At 36.6% G+C, this 23,070-nt stretch overlaps 1 protein-coding gene across 6 annotated transcripts in view; it reads left to right on the top strand.

Annotated features, from left to right (window-relative positions):
- The window catches only part of babo (TGF-beta receptor type-1 babo), a 419,621-nt gene that overhangs the window by 146,585 nt on the left and 249,966 nt on the right, over positions 1–23,070 (top strand). For 2 of the 6 annotated variants that reach the window (XM_068378785.1, XM_068378786.1), the window contains exon 3: positions 7,050–7,291. The exons of the other annotated variants lie outside the window; for them this stretch is intronic. In XM_068378785.1, coding sequence (XP_068234886.1) covers positions 7,050–7,291 — 242 coding nt within the window. The remainder of the gene's footprint in view (positions 1–7,049; positions 7,292–23,070) is intronic. 6 annotated transcript variants of the gene reach the window in all.

Below are 23,070 nucleotides of genomic sequence, written 5' to 3' on the forward strand. Positions count from 1 at the left end.
ACTTTATTGGAGTTCAGAAGAATATGACTGACTTTGAATCCGGGTCTTTTTTTATGGAACATGTTGCAGAACATAGGGGATTGACTATTATATATACTGATGGCTCCAAATCTGATGCTGGCATTGGATTTGGAGTACATAGTAATGGTTTTAATTGTAGAGGTGCACTTCCTCTAATAGCTTCCATATTTACTGCCAAACTGTATGGCATACTAACCACTATTGAGAAAATAGCATTGGAGGAGGGTAATTTTAATATTTTTAGTGATGCAAGGAGTGTACTTCAAGCTTTAGAAGTTTTTAATTCTAGTAACCCTCTAGTTTTAAAGATTTTAGAATGGCTTTTTATTATTGATTGGAGAGGTATAATGGTTCAATTTTGATGGGTTCTAGCACATGTACTGTAGGTGTGTTTGGGAATGAGAAGGCAGATTTACTGGCGAAGAATGCGGCATCCGAGTTGCTACCAAGAAGGTATCCTATTCCCTGTAATAATTTCCTACCTAACATCAAGAAACTGTTTTGTAGTAAATGGCAACAGCACTGGGATAGTCTAGATGGCAGGAAATGAGAGAAGTAACAAAATGTCATATCTTCATAGAGGTATAATATGATGCCCCGAATATGGGACGCAGGTTTTCTGAAAACTATTTAACTTCAATAATGGCATTCAACTTTTATAGTTTTAATAGAATATCATATTAATTTCAATATAAAATAAATGATATCGGTGTCAATGACCTTAGATGTCAGGATGCCTGGAAACTTTAAATCAATCAATCAATCTCATTCATCAACTTATCCACTCTGTGAGCATGGGATCCATAGCTTGCTTGTAAAAAGTAGATCCCAGAGGGAGGCAATTGAGTATGGAAGAGGAGGCGAGTTTGGAACAGGAAGTGCTGGTTAGCTATGAGCATTTGAAGGCAGAAGATGCTGGCTTATACCCAATAAACAGAGACTTGCATCTGCTCGGTAAAGAAGGACTGTTTTGGTCTGGGATCTGTGAAAACTTGGAAGAGAATCATTCTTCTCTTTTCTGAGAGGTTAAGTTGCTAATTATGCAAGCTGATGTTTAGAGCGAGTACATAAAAGCTCTTGGCAAACTGATTCCATGCTACGAATCTTCTCGAGCATTCTTTAATTGAAAGGCAGAAAATAAGGGTAAAATTTATCATCCAAAAGATGAGTTCAATACTATCTGTGACACTAGTCAAGGTGATTTGTGCACTATAATTCTTATCTGCATGAATTGAATCTGCTGATTCACATTCCAACTTTTGTGCATGCTACACATTGTATACTGTACTGTACACAGTTATTACAACAGCACAAAGAAAACATTTTGTGATGTCTTGCCTGGAAACCGCTCACAGGGATGCAGAGGTATCTTAGAGATTGGTAACTGGCTTGGGAAGGAATCACTGCCATTGACCTGAATTTTAGCCAGCTAGTGAATGAGTAAAAGTCTGGAGCTGTGATTGAAACAGGAAGTACGATAGCCGTATCTAAAAAAGGACCTGATAGGGCAATAATATTACTAAGATGACAGGTGAAATGCAACATACCCTGTACTATACAAGGAAATACTCAAACTCAAAATACTTCTCTTGTAAACAAAGAGGTTGGGTAGACTGAATTCTGATTTCTGCATAGAATTTCAGCAAAGAAATAAATATACTTTATAACAAAGATCAAGCATAGCAAGAGAACAGAGAGTAGATGGATATAAAATTTAGGCTAAGTATAGATTTAAAAGTATCAAAAAGCTTTGTATATGCTGTCCCATTATAGTTTGAAGCACAGAGTGCTTAGCTGGTCTGGTCAGGCCAGGCAAGATAAAACTGATAGCATTTCAGGCTGTTTAAAGGTAACTTATGATTAATGGGTTATATTGAATAAATTACATCTAGGAAAATACTTTGTATATTTAAAACACATTCTTGATCTATTATTTTTTTAAATATTTCTAAAAAATCTTTTGTGTATGTCTGTGTATAGTTTTTCTTCTTCATGTGCAGGCAATAAAAAAATTGTCCTATTTTTTTAAGTTTTTGATGAAGGGAGTTGATTGCTTGATGTGCAATACAGTACTTGTTTGATATAAACCTCTTAAATATTTAAAGGCAAGAGGATTAACCCTTAAATATTTATGCATAATGTACACCTATATACCTGTACTGTATAACACGTACGTCAATATAGAAACAATACATGGATATAATCCTATATTATTATGGATAAATACTTTTGAATATGCACTTATGCATATTACATTTTTGTTATTTCTGTAATGTTATATACTGCTTATTTCCCTTTATCATTTGTGCATGTATATGCAAATATAATAGATGCACTCTGCAATATATAGTTTAGCACCTCATTATTTTTATTCACTTTAACATGTGTTTTTGATAACAGGCCTTATATGAATAGGTCATATTCAGATATGTACATATGAATGTATTTGGTACTCATTTGAAAGTCACGTCTGATAATAGAATGTAAATATTTTGTACAGATAATTCAATAGTAGTTGAATAAAATGCAATATTTTGTATGCAGAAGCTGGGGGTATAAGGAACTGAAAAGTTGCATGGATCCATGCCCTTGCTTTTGAAGAATTGTACAATTGACTAATGGGATTGAATGCAATTTTTTCAGTTGTGTGCTAGACCAATGTTATGACTAAATTATGTATCCTGTTTAATACAGCTTTATTAGTTTATTACCCATCCTTACCCCCATAGAAATGTGTTTGAAGCCAATGTTCAATCTTGTAGAATTATTCAATATTAGTGGGAGGAGGTAAGGTCAAGTTATGTCTGCAATTACATGTATTTGTATATTTAAAGATATTAGCACTAAGGTCACTTTTATACTAATTTTTTTTCTATTTTAGCTTTCGAAATCATCCTATTAGGTATGACAAGTAGTGAATAACATTCAAGGCAAAATAACTGCATTAACGTTCTTTTTTTTTGCAAGTATTTTCCTATTTAAGCAGTGAACAAATTAGAGCCAGGAAACCTGACAGTAATACACATTTAGGAGTAAAGGGAATCAATATCTAAAATTGTATGTATATGGTAGCTTCATATTCTTGTATTTGGAATATTTTGAAATTGAGAAATACAGTAAACCCTATCCAAGAGGTAGCTTTACGGTGTCAGCTACCTTCTTTTTCTTTAATGTAGTATGTACTTTGGTTGGATAGGGTCCAGTAAGGTGAGTTATTTAATCAAACTTTTTTTTCTGAGAATTGAAATAATTGTACCCTAGTATCAAATCTGACATGAAACTTCAAGTTATTGTAATGTTAATTAAAGAGGAAAGGAATGATTTTTTTTTCACACGATATTTCCAAACAGATCTACTGTTCCTGAGGAAGTACTTTGGGACTAATAGGAATTAGCATTGTTTGAATATGGTCACAGCCATTTAGGGATTATAAGTCCTTAACTTAGAAACTTTGCTTTATATTTTGTAAATTAAACTAAGGAAACCTAGGAAGTATTTCAGTGATTAAAAATATTAAAAACTATTAGGGAATTTTACACAGTATTTATGTTTGAAATTTGTAGAAAATTAGAAATATCTGAAATGAGACTACATTTAATATAAAGGCAAGAGTAAAGAGAAGTGAATATATTTCTTATTAGAAAGGAGAACTAAATAAAATGTTTAAGACGCTTGATATTATTCATTACAGGGTGTCACATACCCTTAAAAAAATCTGACATGATTAGTATACACATCCAAATATAATTGTGTTGCCAGTGGTATATGATTTAGGAATTGAAAAGGGGTGGCTTTGCAGAATATAAAACTTCATTTAGTCTAGAAAGAAGTAAAACTATTTCTTTATAGGCTTCCACTCCACATTTTAATGTGTTCACTTTAGTTTATAATTTGTCTTAAACTTTTCAACTGAAGTATAGTTCACAAATTGCTTACCTACACATTTCCAGGACCAAGCCTTGGCTTGTACCACTATTTTATTAATTTAATCACATATTTGATCTTTTATTTCATTCAGAACTCTAAGACTAACACTTTTACACGCTAACTGTACTTTTCCCTCCACTTCCAAATGTAGCTTTCACCCTCGTGAGGAGTTTATTAGGTGTAGTGCAAGTATGCTAATTATTTCTATGAAGCTCCCCTAAAGTTCATATTGCTTCTCTCTGGAAGTTTGTTTATATCAACGATTACCCTAAAATTCTAATTATATCCAGTTTTCTTTCCTTTTAAAATAGTATTGAGACAATCTAGCAGCTAATGGCAATAACCATGGCATGTATAGGCCTTACCATCTTTTGTGTTTCAGCCTCTGCATCAATTTTGCTGTAGCAAGTCAACTGTATTCCATTGTAAATTCTCCAAATTATAGGTGTTATTTTGGGTATTATTGATCGTAGGGTATGTCTTCTTATGGATTTGTTTTTATTTTGTGCATAGATTATTCAAGGGAATTTTTCCAGGAACTCATGATCAGCATTCTCTTGTGAGTCTCATAGCTGATGCAATATTATAATTTAGGTAATCATTGTAGAGAATGCAAGTCCTTGTTGTCCTTCCTAGGGGAAGGCATGTTCAGATGGTTGCTGACCAAATTAAAAATTTTAAACTTGAAAGAAAACAAACTTAGTAAAGGTAAATCCAGAGAAGATGAGGTATGTTGTGTATAGCGTGGAGGATGACGATAATGCCACTACAGCTATTGACGAGTCTAGTTTTGATAGGTATGAATTTCAGAAGCTCTTAAGCTATCTTTACTTTCTTTTGTGCTGTCTCGGAAAGCCTTTGAGTCTTTGGGCAAAGGTAGAGAGTCTAGCTTAATCTGCCCAGTTTGTTGTGTCGGCTCTGACAACACTAAAGGACAGAAGGGGGATGGGAAAGAGTCTTATAGTTCACTGAAAGAGAGGTGGCAGCAGGTATTCCGTCTACCTCCGACAGTGGACTGGGGAAGTGCGGCTTCCTGTGCCGACGACGTTGTCGGCAGCAGAGGAAACATGATTCCTTTGCTGGCGAATTTTGTCGGCGGCAAGACAAGGGCACCCTGAGTTAATTACCATCTATCCCAAAACCGGAATACTTTGACGGCAATGAAGAAAGATGGTGTTTAATTACTATCTAACCTAAAGCCGGAGTTCTACTCGACGGCAATGAGGAAAGACAGTGGTTCCTGCCTGTAATGGCGGCGGTACTCAGGGAGGAAGGAAGGGTTTAGTTTCTTTTCTCTTAAAGAGAATATCGAACATAATTTGTAATTCTAGAGGAAGAAATCTTCACCTGAATTAATAATGAACGATAGGGTGAAGGTAAACGTGGGCAGTTACTTAACTAATGTATATATAAGCGAGGCTAGCCTAGCTCTGGAAGGCACCACGGCCATGTTGGTACCGCTGGGGTTCACGGCAAGGTTGGTACAGCCGGGGCTCCCGCCGAATATGAAAAGGAAAGTTACATAATCAGAAGAGGAATAATAATTTTCATGTTTGCACTATCTTCACCTGTATAGTTTGCCTAACTCGCTGATATTTTAGCTAAATACCGTGAATTGTCACCTTACTAACTAAACAACATTTAATGATATTCGGCGACAGCGGTCGTAAAATTTAACTGTGAGAAGGGAGCCTAAAATTATACACAGGAAAGAATTAATACTTAACTTTCTAGAGGATGAAGATGCTGGAGATTGCATGATAAATTCTGATAAACTTGCGACAAAGCACCGGGAACACTTTGGGAGAACACCTAGCTTAACGCTACAAGTTAAAGAAATGGCGGCCAGTAGTAGTACGGACAGGAGGTCCATCGGGTTACCTAGAACGGCACCTCTTTTCTTTCGCCACTCTTCCTCCTTACATCAAAGAGTTAAATCTATTCGGGGTGAAGATTGCTATGTGTCGTATCTAAAATATCCGTCCCTTATCCCTAGCGATATCCTAGGTTGGATACTCGTGCCAGGAGTTAGAATCCTAAAGACCTTCGTTTTATTTCTCTTGGAGTATCACTGTAGCAAATATCCCTTAGAAAGGCTACCTAAAGGGACCTTTCATCAGGACGACATAGCCGAGCCCAAAAAAAGAGGTTAAAGGGGTATTTAGAAATGCAATCGGAAGAATAAAGTTATTACAAACTTAGGTACACATGCAAGAGGAATCAAGGTATTGCAAACTTTGGGTACTAGACTAAGAGGGGATTGTAGGGTATTAGATAAGTTTATTTTAGATTTATAAATGGAACCTATTAGCAGTGTGGGAATTAGCAGGATGAACATCAGGGGAGGCTCATAGAAATGGAATTAATTTAAAAGTTAAAACTTATTTCTATATTCACCTGATGCTCATATGCTGTACATCCTCCTCCCCACTGACTATAGAAATGGAAAGAAAATGGGGATTAGTTTCAACTTCCTGACTGAAAGACAAAAGATGGTATAGCCTAACCACGATATGGCTATTGGCATATGCCAATATGTTGTCTCAATACTATACTAGACGCCTTAGCCAATTGAAAGAAAAGAAAAAGGAAAATTTTCAAGTTCATGGTGCAAACATTGGTTTAAGCAAGCTTCCAGAGAAAAGCAATATAAACATCAGGTGAGTATAGAAATAAATTTTATCAAAATTCCATTTTTGTTCCGTTCATTTGCAAACAACTCCACTTTTTCACTTGAAATACATACAGTCTTTTAATTTGGTGCTGCTTTAAGAGGAAGGGATTGCATGATGATTATATGAGGGAGAGATGCTATTTAGAGTTTTATGAAGAAAAGGTGATAATGATAATTGATCATAGATGTTTTATCCAATGGAATTGGCATGATATTAGTGAAATGAAATTTTGATGTACGGTATTGAACAGTATTAAGATTTTTGCAAGTGGAGAATGTGAGTGTTTTGAAGTTGAGGCTTTCTTCAAGAGTTGGAAGCCTATACTATTTTGGGAAGGAAGAACTGTTCTGTCATACACACACACAAGGGTCTTCTGTAGGTCATATTGGGTTTGTTACTAACGATCTTGTTGTGGGTGTGTCGCAGGAAGCAGGCGTGCCTGGACAAAAAGAAGCAGTTCCCACCTGAAAAGGCACATAAGTGCCGCCATGGGCACTCGCATACTGAGTACCCAAATCTGATAGAAGATGTGCTGTGTTGTCAAGATGCGGACTTCTGTAACAACAAGTGGCCCACACCACCTCCGAGAAAGCCGCCGTCACATTCTGTCATTCGTCCTGACAGCACCCCTTCCTCCTGGGGTGAGCTGAACCGTAGGGGGGAGGAAGGTAAGGCCAGCACGCTCGCCTGGCGGTGTCCCCTCTCATCCGTCCCCCAGAGGTTCTTTTTAATCTGGGGGGGACGGGGAAAGAGGGGGCCGGAAGGCGTCATCCTCCGCTGTCGTTATAGGCAAATTGACTCCCCCCGGCCTCCTCTCCCGTCCCCCATTCTATGCGCGAACGCCTCGTACGGATCCACAAAATGCGACGTGCTGTTAAATCGAGGTAGCTCTCGAGGCAGGGTGGGTTTGGTGAGGATCAGCAGGGAGGAGGGGAGGAGGGGCCGGCTGGTGGCATCCTTAATGCTGTGTGAACCTCTTAGCTTCCCTCTTTCTCACCCACCTGTAGACACGCCATTAACCGCCACTCCTCTCTTGGCTATAATGCAATGAGTGTGTTTTCCATTAGAGTAGATCGAAACTAGTCGTGATATTAGCAATGTAGCTAACAGTAATTGAACATATTTTATTCAAAGTGAGCACTAGTACTGATTATTAAATAGCTTAGGGTTTTAAGCAGATTGATTGATTGTAATGTATTATTGCTTTTGGGAGGTAATATTGATATTCTTGTATTCTTTTTAAATTCATTTCATTATGCAGAAATAAGTTAATCGATACATTAGTTTGTGACATTTCAATCTGAAAGAAATTAGTGCTTAAATATCAATTGTATTTGTCATATTCTAACAAAGATGAAAGAGAACATGCCTCATTTTTACATTAGGTTTTTGGTGGCATATTATTTTGTAAAATAGCAACTTTTTTGTTAATTTTAAATATCTTTTTGCACATTGTTCAAGAATAATGTCACTTCATTCCAAATGATAAGATATAACAATTGTAGAGCCAACGATAATCCTCATTTGCCAGTGTTTTTTTTTTCTCTCTCCTTTTTGGCGTAAGGGAAATGTCTTATAAGAAATAATGTATTAATTATGTAAAGTTTTCCAATTCGAGAGACTTGTAGTAATCATTTTGACCAGATAGGTTACTGGATTATTGAAACTGATTAATTTATTGAAGATAAATTATTTGCAAAAAAAAAACATATTTCCTTTAGACCAATTTGATTAATTTATTGAAGATAAATTATTTGCAAAAAAATCGCATATTTCCTTTAGACCAATTAAACAGCAGTATTATTAGTCTGTTATGGTAAGAACAATACTGAGCAAAATTAGATTCTTATACTATATGCCTGGAGTAAATGTAGAGTTCTTGTGATTTTATTAAATACTTTTTTTACCTAATTTATCTGACTAATTGTAGTGGTATGTTTTTAAGAATGGAAACACACCATTGTTTGGCCCTTATCTCACTTTGCTACTATTTAGTTGATTGTGAATTCATTGTGCACTGCTAATGAAGCTATTATGATTATTAACCTCTTGTTTATTAAATCTGTAGCATCCTCACTGTTTTATCTCACTGTTACTCCACTATTGCCTCACTGTTTACTTTGACCTCACTATGGCTCTGTCATTCTCCAGCTTCATTTGGGAAGTAGCAACTCTTCAACCTCTTTTGTAATCACATACACAATTTTAGGGGCCTATGGTGGTATTCCCTGCTCTACCTTCCATATCTAATGTTTTTGTTTTGATAAAAGGGGTTGAAAATATTTCTTCTCAATTTTTTCTTCTTTTTTTTGGTGATGGTGAGGGAGGCTGAAATGATGCTGTCATTGGTGACTGGATTGTTGTTTGTAGTGAAGGTAATTTGACTCCTTTCCTGTCATTATGTACATATTTATTATTTTTTTACCATTATCTCTATTCCCATAATATTTTTCCTCCTGTATGTGCTTAAAGATGGTGATTAGATCTGTCCAGTTGAGCCAAAGGATATATATTGGTATGCTGCTGAGGTGAAGGATAAATATTAGTTTGCTGTTGAAGAGATTGATATAAATTGTATGTTGTTGAGGTGATGGATGTCTATTCTTAGTTGTGAAGGTAGTAGGATATTTATTGAATGCTGTTGAGGTGATGGATATAAATTGTTTGCTGTCGAGGTGATGAATGTACAGTATATTCTTGGCTGTGAAGGTGGTGGATTTATATATTGTTTGCTATTAAGGTGATGGTTATATATTTTTCTGATGTTGAGGTGATGGGTAATTATTGTATGAGTGTAATATAATGAATATATTTTATAATGAATACTAAGGGATGGTATTTTGGTGCTTTTAATTTTCTCTTTAGAATCTACTTTGGTTTCTCATCTATCTTATTTTTGTCCTTAGGCTTTGCTATATGATAATCTTTTGGTGAAGGAATCAGCCAGAATGACTTAAGAGAGTTCACAGATGGTTATAAGCATTTATTTATGTTTAATAGCGGTGCCATGTCTCGATTGCCAAAGTGAAAATTCAAGGTATTTTTGCGTTGCGTGGTTTTGCAGGTTCGTTAAGAAAATCTATGATTTCCATACCATATACAGTAGTAAATTTATGGTATGTAGAAAGCATAAAAAATTTAATTGGCAGGACAAGTCAAAAGTGACTAAATTGCCAAAGCATAGACAGCAACGTTATTCCCAAATAAAGGTCATTTAATGCTGTACCCTGTTTGCAAATGTGAACCTATGTTGGAATAATGCTTTAAACAAAGGTGTTATGAAGGTTTACTTTTTTCTATTGTATGGGTGTTTTAAGATATGATATAAATTTCATTCTCTCCACATCTGAAATGCTACTGGTATGTATTTGTCATTTTAAAATTTATATGTAATCCCTTTTAAAAACCAAGAAAACTAATATATAGAATTTTAACTATACCCAGTAATTTCAGCATCGTAAATTTTGAAATTGAAAAGTGTTTATATGGTGTATTGTTATATACAATACTGGTATTTGCAGTATCTAGAAAAATGGTTAAAAGCCTAGTAAAATAATGTGTGTTTATTATAGTTGTTACCATAAAAGAATAAATGGGGAATGCACATATTTGCATTTCCATCCCCACAAATATCAATGTTCAGGAATACATAAGTTTATTGATACCAATTTACTCTAAATAAGTAAAAGCAAGTTGATCCTTTTCGATAAATGTGTTTTTACTGTGTGACGTTTATATTTAGATATACTGTACTGTATGTAGGTGTTTTTCTTTTATATACTCAAGTACATAATTATAGACACAGTTGCATGTATGTGTGGAGAATCATTACACCACATTACAAAAGGAGATAAAGCTAAGGCTGAATTAATTATGTTCTACAGTTTTGCCTTCCACCTGTCTCTTCCTGAGCATTTAAATAAGTGTTCCTAGAAGCCATGTTGAATGTTAAATCTGAAAACATTGATTGATTTAGCCTTTTCCTTATCTTTTCAACTTAAATCACAATGAAGATAGTACACTGTTGTGTGTCTGGATGTATTTACAGTACATGGAAAATTGAAAATGCAATTTTATGTAATTTGTTGGACTACTGCTCTTGCGTGCTTTGGATCTTTACTTTTAAATTCTACTTTATTGTTGCTATAGGTATGGTAATTGCATGATTTGATATATATATATATATATATATATATATATTTATTTATTTATTTATTTATTTATTTATATACAGTATGTGTGTGTGTGCGTACTCGTATACATACACAGAGGTCTCCAAACATATATATATATATATATATATATATATATATATATATATATATATATATATATTTATTTATTTATTTATTTATTTATTTATATATATACAGTATGTGTGTGTGCGTACTCGTATACATACACAGAGGTCTCCAAACATTATATATATATATATATATATATGTATATATATATATATATATATATATGTATGTATGTGTGTATATGAATATATTTCATATATTGTAGAAGTCCTTTTAACCAGCACCCTTGGGGCCCTGTTGTTGGCGGATAATCAAAAGGGCCGTTGTTTGCCGAAAGATGACCACCATTTTTGAAATACCTGAAAACCTTATTAAAACCTATTTTATCTCCCATGTGACCACAAAAAATTCACAGACATGCTAGACATAGAAGGAAAAAAACATCAATTGCTTAAAACAGTTAAAGAAGGGATTAAAAAAAGAATTAACGTTTATAGTTTACTCGTGCGATCTTAGATATTGTGCGATATCTAAATTTTCACCTCATAAAAATTTTTCATGTATTGAGTTTTTTTTTTTTTTTTTAGACCAAATTATAATTAACAAAACTTTTCTCATTCAAAAAGATAAAAAAGAAAAAGTTAATGATAAACAGCTGTTTTGCTATGAGCCATCTATTTGGATAACAACAGCTGATTTCCTTTACATTTCAGCTTTTGTATATAGTGAACAATTACCGTTGTTTTTAGAAATGACTGTTAGTAGAAAGTGACTGATATGTTATTACATTTTACCCATTTTCAATAAGGACAAAAGAATTGGAAGGAAATATACCATTTATTTAAGCAACAAGTTTTAGCTGAAGCAGAGGAAATAAATAATGCTCAATTTTTCGGTATCAGGGAAAGCAAGGTCCAAAACTGAAGAAAAACGCAAAGCAAAATTAGTTGGGAGGAATTTGGTTTATGAAAGTGTGAACCAAATTGCACAAAAACTATCTAAAAATTGGATGAAAAAGTCAATTATTCCCTAAGCTTTGTAGTCAAGCTCCACAAACCTCAAGATTATAAAATTGTGCATCGGCAACAAGGATGAAATACCTATATAGTTTGATATACTCAACCATTAAAATTTACAGTAAAAAAATGGAGAGAAAAGTATTTTTACCTTCATATATTTAAGATAAAAATGATAGTTCAAGTAATAATTGTTTTTTTAGCAAGTGTATATTCACTGTTTTTATATCATACTAATATGTGAATATTACATGCATTATTATTGATACAGTTAGTAAAACATAATTTTTATCAAAATTCTATTACAGAGCTTGAGTATGGCGAGTATGATAATATTTCTTTCCTTTATCTGCTTTAAGTGACCCGGCCAAAATGCCCATGTATGGGGTTATAAGAAGAAAAACACAAAATCCTTTAAAATTCACCGAGTTTCGTATGGCAATGGAGAATGCGTATACAAAATATTTTATCAAAATTTCTCTTACTTTCATAGTTACAGGGTAATTAGTAAAAGTAACTAAACAAACCAAAAAATTTTTTTCCCTAAAAGAAAATGCTGTATTTCTTCTGTTATCATAAATTTTTATAATTATTACATTTTAATATAAAAGAAATTGTGAACAATGGCATCTGTATGGTTTCCACAAGTCACAAGACTGTATTACACGGTATATAGACCCTTTGCTAAAGTCCAACCACAAAACTCATAGAAAGTACATGTTTGAGTTTCATCTCTGACATTCACACATTTTTAGGTGTTTTTTTTTTAATGGTTTTGGCAAGAAATGTATCATTTCACAGAGGAAAAAACAATTTCAACATCTTGCCAACTTAAGGAAGAAGAAAATTTGTTCTATTAAGAGTTCAGAAGAGGGTAATATCGGTAGAGACACAGAGAGACAGAAAGGGTGGTTTGGATGAAGGAGCGGCCGTCTTGCCTGACAGGAGCCAAAAGAAGTAGGATACTGAGCAAAAGGATCTTCAATTATGATTGAATTATGATAAATAACTATTTTTTCCTTTATTAATATTCAGAAAGGAGCATAAAATTCATAATAATCAGGATTTATTAATATTTTCTTTGTAAAAATACAAAGAAAAACTTAGAACGCCATCTGACACTCACTCATTTTCACGTTTGTTTTTCTTGTTTTCGGCAAGAATTTTATCTCAGAGGAAAACACAATTTCAACATCTTGCTAACATAAGGAAAAAGAAAAATTCGTTCTATTAAGAGTTCAGAAACGGATAATATAGGTTGTGATGCACAGAGTATCTATATATATATATATATATATATACATAGTATATATATTCAAGAACAAAAAGTAAACAATAATAGTACAGTATTGCTAATAGTGAGCACTCCCGCAAATTTCAAACTGGCAATTGCTGGTGAATTCAGTGTAATATTTAATGAATAAATAAAGCTTGACCTGTGAGTGCTGGTTAATCTGGCTGTCCCATGTATTGGGTGCCTGTTGGAAGGACTTACCGTGCATATATATATATATATATACAGTATATATATATATATATATACACAGTATATATATATATATATACAGTATATATATATATATATATATACAGTATATATATATATATATATTATATATATATATATATAAATGCATATATATATATATATATATTATGTGTATATGTGTGTGTATGTATGTATATATGTATGAGTGTATGTATATATATATATATATATATGTGATATACCTGTATATATGATATACTCTAGATTACATCCACCAACTTGAGAGCTTTCAAAAATTAAGATTGAATAATAGTCAAATAGAGAGAGGCAAGACAAATTTTTTAAAGCATAATATGTAAATAAATTGGTGTAGGAATTTTTGATACATAAATAAGCTAGTTCGCGATTGGGAGCAGAGTTGGCTGACTAAAATCAATGGAGGGTAGGAGGCAACTGGTTATGAAATGGATGCCTTGACCAAATAGATGTGCTTTGAGAATCTTTCAACTAGAGAGCCTACCTTTATTACGCATCTCATTCTTATGAAGAGAACTTATATACAGTATCTGTATACAGATATATATACACATAATGGAATGACAAATAAAATGCAAAATAACAAAATGAATAATTAAAAAGTTATATTTTTTATAAAGCCCTTAAAGTCATGCAGCTTTGTAATGAACTTATGTACTTATTGTACTTTGAAAACAATTAAGATCTAGTGCAGTTCACTAAATAAGGATAATTGTTAAACATAAATTACTATCAGTGTTGATAAAGTAAATTATTGTTCAGTACAGTAATGGAATAAAGTAGCTGTTATTAATATTCATTACCAGCATATGTAACACACACTCATTTCACTTTAATCACTAGAAGGCTTCAGAAAGCCCATAGTTTTTGTAATATTCATTGGTACAATCTGGGAGGATATCAGCAGGGCATATTCAGGAATTTGTTTTTGTAATATTTATGAGAGCCAAAGCATAGACTATGATAGATACATCTGTTAAGGTTTTGTGTGTGTTCAACGTACAGTAAAAGAAATAATGTTGGGCTATAAGACATACGTATGCATTAAAAGTATAGTGGATATTGGAGAAAAAGCAAAGATGAAAATATACACTTGACTAGAATGGATTTTATTCCCAAGTTATTACAATGCCAATCACTTAAAGTTTCTAGCGTGGAAATTATTGCTTACTTGATTACGTTAAAAGTAGCTTTTATTTTTTTTATATCTGTATTTACAATTTTTTTTATCTTGGATTTAAGAGAATAAGTTGTGATATATCTCCAATACCATTAAAAAAATAGAGTTGTGATTTATCTCTTAATACCATTTTTTATTTTTCCTATACATGCTCTCAATAGTGGTATAGTGAGGTCAATGGACACAAAGTGACTGAAAATAGAAATTATATTTATCAGCTGTTGGATATTTTAATTCACTAGAAACCAATAAAGAACATCCTAATTAATGAAGTTGATGTTAATTTTTGTACGACCATTTTAATGCTTATTTCTACAAATAGCTATACATTTTTCTATAGGAACTCAGGTAGAGAGGGGAAGTAAGTTGGCAAAAGAAAAAGACTAGCAGTTTCGAAAACCCAGCCTACATTCAATGAAGTAAAAATAGAAGTGCATGTTACACGGGGTATATAATGAAATCTCATTTTAGAGACTAGATGTGAGTGATCGCATTTGTGATCATACAGTACAGTATATGATAAAATAAACAATATAGACAGAAAAGTCGGTTCTCTCACATGCAAATGTAATTACAAAATAAAGTATTACACTGAGTCCTATGATATATATTTATATATGTTTAAAGATAAAGAGTAAAAGAAGATAGGAAAATACATACTGCATAGTAGAGAATGTGTAAGCAATCAAATTAGTAACATAAGTAGAAATTTCAATTCGTAAGCAAAAAAGAAATACTTGAAAGGAAAAAGGTGGGAAAATAGTGCTAGAGAAATCTTTATCAGGTAGCACATTTGGCATTATGAAGGATTTTTATACAGGGATAAAAAGTTTGGAAACTTTTTGCTTGTCCATGCCTTATTAATCTGTTTCAAATCACAGGCAACATTTATCAAACAAAAATTATTTGGACAATGCAAAAATTAGCTTTACAGTACATAGACAGTAACTAAGGTAATTAAATTGAATTTGTTCCTACACATATACAAACCATTGACCTTTATATAGGAGAATGATAACAGCGATGCTGGATTACGGGATTTTAAAATCATAACGAGGTGTCAACAATTGGTCGGTAGAAGGGAGGCAACCCCCCCCCCACCAGCTCACTGACAAACCACTTTGATGTCAGCTGTTAGTGAAGATGGATTTTCTCTCTCGGGCTGGACTATTGGCAGTTTCTCTTAAATTAGCTTTTTCTTTCCGTGTGTGTGTGTGCGACTTAAGTGCTTATTAGGATGCCTGCAGAGATGCGAAAGTGCTCCGGAGTGCCACCTAAGACCTGCAGTACTTTTGAGTACAAAGGAGTAGGATCCTCATTAGTTATGCCCAGATTGCAGAGGGCACTCCTGCAGCCAGGCCTCCTTGTGCAATAAGTGTCGAGAGTGGTCATCTTCCCAATGAGAGAAATGTGGGAGGAGGAGAAAAAGTCCAAGAGGTATTCTTTGCCTTTGTGGTCATCCTTAAATCAAAGAAGGCCCAAATACCTTCTTCCACACCCCGGTACTCTGTCCCCCAAGTCTTCTCCATTGTCTTCGTCCGGGGACCAATCGAGTAAAAGTGGTGACCCTTAAACTTTAGGGCCACCCCTAGGGTAAAGGGATTCCATTTCCCTTAGGAAAATGGTTTGGCTTTATTCCTTTCAATATTGTGATGCTATACGTTTCCTGTGGGTCTCCTTAGGTAAGCAAGGTTGACCTTTGTAGGAGAAGTTGAAGCAGGCTCTATCTTCCAGAAACCAGCAGTAACATCTTGCAGCCCCTGTTTTGGAGGATGTTTGGATCTTCTGTGTCTTCTGAGAAGTCTGCAGTCATCTCCCAGCCGCCTTTGAAGTCTTCAGAGGAAGACTTGTCTTCCAGGCATTCTTCCTGAGAAAACTGCTCTTTGTCATCTGCTCAGAGGATTCCTAATACAGTCCCTGACCCTTGCCTTCGTAGGAGACCTCCTTCTCTGAGCACTCTGTGTGATCTTAGGGTTGTTATACAACTTCTGCTACATCCTTCCTCTTCAGAGGAGGATTGTAAGCAAGGCTCCTGTTGGCAAGCTCTTCACCACATCACCTGTCAACAGGATCATGCAGAAGTGACTCGCACTAATCTTCCAGAGAGCCTCAAGCAGATGTGCCTCTCTCAGAAGTACCTCACCCTAATTTGCCTTACACTTTTGACATGCCTCACCCCAGCATAGATCTAGATGGCAATAAAATGAGAGAAGTAACAAATGTCATATCTCCTTGGAGATATAACAAGATGCCCCGAAAATGGGAGACGTGTTCTTGTCCTTTCCGCATTGGTCACACTCGGTTGACATACAAGTTTCTGCTAAATGGCCAACACTAACCATATTGCAACGATTGTTTGGTGCCCTAGACAGTGAGGCATTTGTTGATCGAATGCCCCATTTATAGTACCGAAAGAAATGGACATCTGTTTGAGGCTCGAGATGAGGATGGCAGGTTCATCCTCGCCAAGATTCTCGGACATGATGTGTCGTACCATACTAGTGGTATTTTAAAATTTATTCTGGAAGCAGGTGTTTTAAAATCCATTTAACTGTTATAAGGATGTTCTTGATTTTATTGTTTTAAATTGATTTACCATTTATTTTATTTCTTTATGTATAACAAATAACATCGGCATCAATGACTCTAGATGCTAGGATGCCAGATAACTGATAATCAATCAAGCCCCAGCATACAACCTCAAGACATGCTTCACCTACTAGTGCCTCTCCTAGAAGCACCACTTTCAGATACACTAATCCTGCTAGTGCCTCGCTGAGATGAGCCTCACCCCAATCCGCTTCATCCATCAAGCACACCTCATCGAGACATGCTTCTCCTTCAAGTGCCTCACCCAAATGCGTTTTGCCTGCGCACATCTCGTCCAGACTCGCCTCCTCTGAACACTTAACCTGAATGCGATAGACGCACATCAAATGGACGTTATAGGCATTCCCCTCATGAGTGTGAATGTGCTAAAGGTGTCCCTTGTGAGCTTGCTAGACGTGCCCCTCCTGAGCACATTAGACTCATCCCTCCTGAGACTACTAACTGCCTCCCTCCTAAGTGTGCTAGACATGTTTTAACTGAGCTTGCTAGATAAATTTCAACTGAGCTTGTTATATGGGTTTCAACTGAGCGCGCTAGACACGTTTCAACTGACCGTGTTAGACGCTTTAACTGAACTTACTAGACGTGTTTCTCCTGAGCATGCTATCTGTGTCTCCCCTGAATGCGTTAGACAATGTTTCTCATGAATGCGCTAAGTGCATTTCTTTAGACTAATCTACAAGATCCCATTTGGAAAGCGCTACACTCTTGTAGCCCGAATGCACTAGGTATTGTACCTCTGAACACACTAAATGCACCTTCATGAAACACCATCTGAGTGTCCTAGACAAGTTTCTTAAGAGCATTTTACCCTGTAAACCCCTTCCTTCTTTGGAAGGCACTTCCCCTAGACCCTCATCGACATGAGTCATCTAAGCGCATCAGGCATCCAACCCCTATTGCATCTCCAGCTCCAGTGCCGAAAGCAACCAGATTTTCGGTTAATCCAGAATTTGAGGCCAGATACTTTGAACACTGTCTGATGCCCATAAGATTGACATTGAAACATAATAGGGAGAAAGGCACAGGATACACATCCTTTAAATGATACTCGAGTGAGGACCTGGGAATGGTCTCCGAGAGAAAGGAACCTAAATATGACTCGGAAGAATCCTAAAAGAATTTTTCCCAGCCAGCAGGTCCAAATTCTCCGCATACAGAGGAGGCTGAGTCTGACGACCTCCAAGTTCTTTGCTGTATTCGGAAGGTAAATTGTTGGGGGAGAAGCCTTATCTTCTCCAAAGGGTAGGAAGGCAGCCATCAGCAATCTTTGCCAAGCACCTGGCAGCCTGGACCTTGACTGGAGCTTCCTTGGTCAATCCTATCCAAGGAGGCTTTGGACAAGGTGCATGCACAAGTTTCTGGAGAGAGAGACTCCTTATGAGGGTGGGGAAGATCCTCCTGCCTGATTCAGGCAATCTTCATGAGGCTAAAGAAGTACTACTGTACGTAGAAGGCTCTCCCTTCCCCTCTTCTTCAGGATCCAGCTATGGCCACCCTGATACCAAGTGTCTCGATGGAGTGATTGGCAAGTTCATCTGTCCATCTCGGTGGCAGAAGCGTCGAATATGGAAGCCATTGCCATGGGTTCACTACAAGCAGCATCGTGGATTGATTACTTGTTAGGAACATTTGGCTACATAGCCGACACCGATAACTTGTCTGAAACAGTTAAAAGACAAGCCCTGAAATACATTTCTCTGATTAGGTAAAGGGCTGTAGAATTCCTGACACACCAGGGAGCCAACCAGTAGGCCAATTGGGTGCTGAAGCGATGGGGTGCCGTGACTTCCAGATTTCACAAATGAAGCGATCACCATTAGGGATTGAACCTTCGTATATCCTCCCTGACGGGTCTTACCCTATTCCCAGCAATGGGAGGTAGAACCAATGACTGAAAGGAGGAGAAAGGAAAGTAAAGAATGTTTACTACATTGAGCCATTTCCTTTCAGGAGTCACAGATCACCTCCACCATAGGTCAGGCTAGAGCAACATCTCACCTAGCATAGCCCTATAGAGAGGCTCAGGCCTCTTGACCTCAGGCGTCAATCCTCAAGAAGGCATCGAACCAGCCCTTTTCAGTTTGCCAAGGCCATGGATGCACTAGGGGCAGAGGAAAAGGTGGAGGGCAATTCCCCCATTTAAGAGGGCAATCCTTTCATTATACCACCAGTGAGAGGATGCCTGCAGTCCGGTGAATGTCTTTCGATCCTGTTACCTCCTCCCGTTCATCAGCTCTCCTCCCTCCCGATTCCAACACTGGTGATGTCATCATATCACCAAGGATCACCAAAGTATCAATCCTTTCATGCAAAAGTTCAGTCAATGCTGGTGAAGGGTGCTCTCCTAAGTTAATGATGGCTCCCCAGGTTTCGTCAGTTGACCTTTTCTTGTAGAGAAGGCCTTTGGAGGTGGAGGCCAGTCATCAACCTCACAGTCCTGAATGAGTATGTTTAACAGACTCCATTCAAGATGGAGACCACAGCCACAGTTCAGACAAGCAATCAGGCCTCTGGACTAAGTGATAACTATAGATCTAAAGGATGCTTCCATCCATCCTCCAGGAAGTACCTATTAGATGGTAGTAGCCAACAAAATATTCCAGTTTAGGGTACTTTGATTCCGTCTGTCAACAGCTCCTCAAGTTTTTACAGGATTCTTCACTTTGGTTTTAGCATGGCTGCACACCAATGGCATTTGCCTCCTCCAATACCTAGACGATTATCTAATCCTGGCAGACTCGCTGGAAACCCTTCTCTTTCATAGATACAGGATCCATTTATTTTGTCATGATTTAGAGATCATGGTGAATTGAAGAAGTCTGTACTAGTGTCCATGCAGTCTTGCATACCTTGGTATGGACGTAGATACAATCCGCGAGAAGATTTATCTATCTCAGGATAGGATATCCCAACTAAGGAAGGTATCTCTTCCCTTCCTTCTACAACCCCAACCCAGTGGCAGAAGCTACTAGGGCACCTGACATCTTGGAAACACCTTGTACCAGACCCCCCTTTACCGAATATCACTTGTGTTTGAGTTAAAAGGGAATTGGTGTCAACATCTTGACCATCCCCTCTCACTGGGGCTGATTGGGGAATAGGCTGCAAGGGACATCCAGTGGTGGTTGGACAACTGAAACATTCAGAAAAGTTGCCCACTCTTCACGGCTTCTCTGGAATTCCTAGTATTCACAGACAAGCCCAAGGAAGGTTAGGAGCTCACCTCCATCAACATGGTGTCAGGGCTCTGATTAGAGCGGTTATGCTGAGACTGTATAGATTTTTTGGAGCTGAGAGCAGCATTTCTATATCTAAAGCATTTTTGCCCTCGTTTAGGAGGTCACTCAGTGGTGTTGATGAGCAAAAACACCTCAGTAGTGGCTTGTATAAACAGACAAGGAATTACTGTGTTACGGCAGCTATGCCATCTTCCAGTAGAAACACTCGAATGGGCGGACCTCGGCTCGATTTTCCAGACTGCTTCAATCCAGGCAGGAAGAACGTAGTGGCAAGCAGGTTGAGCAGGAGGACGCAAGTGGTTGGTTCCTAATGGTCTTTAAGTTCTTGGATAGTGACAGAGATCCTGACTTTGTAGGGTTCGCCTATTGCTCTCCAGTTCCAGATCCAAAGGCAGTACTTGATGCATTCCAACACCTTTGGGCTGGCCTAATAATCTATGCTTTTCCGTCATTCTGTCTCAAGGAGCGTCCTGAATCAAGTTGGATGATTTACAATCTCAACCTGACTCTTGTGGCACCGAAGTAGAAGGATGCCCAGACCTACTTCTGTTGAGGGAATTACCTCTTCTTCCTTACCTGTAGTTATACACAATATTTTATCAATGGCAAGGTAAAAAGCAAACAAAATGAGGTAAATGAAGCAAGAAGTTTTTTAAAGTCCAGTTATATTAATTTAATTAATATTTTTGATAAAAATTACTTGTCGAGACAACCGAGACGATTAATTGCTGTCCTGCCTCCCTCAAGTTAGTAACTAACTTCACCGGAAAACAACCGTATGAAGCAAGCCCCTACCAATGACTATCATGTCTCTCAGGATCTGAAAAACAAAAAACACTCCCTGTAAAACTGTTCACGTAAAAGGGAAACTAAATTACTCACGGGAATCCGTATTAACAAAAACAAAACTCAAAACGGGAATCCGTTCACTAAAATTACCTTCGATGGAATTCGATTTTGTAATTTTAAAAACACAAACATATTGTTCATAAACTGTGGTAATCCACCAAAAACAAAACTTTATGGCTAATAGCCTAATGTGGTAATCCACGAAAAACAATTGATGAATTCTCAATAAAAGTGGTATTCCACTGTAAAAACAACTTTTAACGGTATAAAAAAGAAAACCGAAAACAAAATTGGAAAAATAGTAATTTCTTTTGATCCTGAGATTTATTTTTAACAAGGTCTTGAGAAGGGAACTAATTTATAATCTAATGTATTAAATCATTATGGCTAGGGTATCAAATCAACTCATGTTCAGATGTGAATAGGCTGACTCACCTCAATACTCCTGCCGTTCACTAAATCACTGTTGCTCCTGATGCCCCCCAAAGTGGCATAGTGTCGGTGTCACTAAGGGTTTATCCTTCCATGACCGAGAGTTGTAAAAACGTCCACCATACAAGAAGGAATTTGTCTGAGAACTGACTTGGAAACTCCGATCGCCTCGACAAAAACTTCCAGCTCTCGGACAACAGCGTAAACAAGCAGTTCACCTTAAAAACAATACTAGGCGACAGATCACTAATAACAAGATTGTTTAGAAGAACTAAAGTCAGCCCCACTCTACACTTGAACATGACAAAAATAATATTACGAATAATATTTAAGAGGTTTGATATTTATTATATTTAACAACAAAAGAGATCACTTTCAACTTCTCCAATTTTGGTATACGATAAATTATTTTCTACAAGTTACCATGCACCCAGATGTTTAACAGCACAGTGGAAACACTTCAGCTTTATGCATGGAGGTTATCCAGCAACTCCTCTCAGAGAGAGGCTTTTCGCAGAAAACTGTGAAAGAGATGTCTGGAAACCTCCGCAGATCCTCAACAGCAGTCTATCAAGCCAAGTGGGCTGTCATCTGTGATTGGTGTTGTGGAAGGGGGTTGTCTTCTCTTGGAGCCTCTATTCTAATAATTACCGCATTTTTACTCTACTTTTTCTCCATTTCAGCAGTAGAAGGCTATCTCTCAGCCTTATACTGTACCAAATCTTCAGATTGAAGGGAGTAGATATTTCCTCTTTGGAGGAGAGCTCTATACTTATACTAAGCTTTGAGCATACCTGCCCTTCAGTTGAAGTGAGACCCCCACCCTGAAACATCGTCAAGGTATTACACTCAATCTTAAAATGGTTTTCCTTATTGCTTTAGCTTCAACTAGACAAGTCTGTGATCTTTATGGTCTCTTTTTTGACATTACTCATTCAAGGAGGTAGAAGTAGGTCTCATTCTCCTTTGTCCCTGTCTTTGTAGCAGAATCACTGAATCCTTCAATCAATGATGCCAGATTTTCATAGTTCAGTTCATGTGCCTTAGAAAGGTGACCAATGATCCTTTATTGATTGATTGAGAGTTGTTTTAGCATCCTGAGAATGGTCATGATCAGCTGTTATTGTGTACTGGGAGAGTGCTTGAGATGCTATCTCACGTGTCCATGTTCTGTTAGAACTCTCCTACATCCTCTTTTTGTTAGTACAAGGAGGGGAGAACGAAGAAGATAACAAAGAATATAATTTCATTCTTGCTAAGCAAAGTAATAGCACAGACCCTCTCGCCATCCTTCCTTTCTCCAGGAAGAACACGAGTAAAGGCACATGTCAAAAGTGTGAGTACTTCTT

Source organism: Palaemon carinicauda, chromosome 8 (assembly GCF_036898095.1).
Source record: "Palaemon carinicauda isolate YSFRI2023 chromosome 8, ASM3689809v2, whole genome shotgun sequence".
NCBI classification, from domain to species: domain Eukaryota; kingdom Metazoa; phylum Arthropoda; class Malacostraca; order Decapoda; family Palaemonidae; genus Palaemon; species Palaemon carinicauda.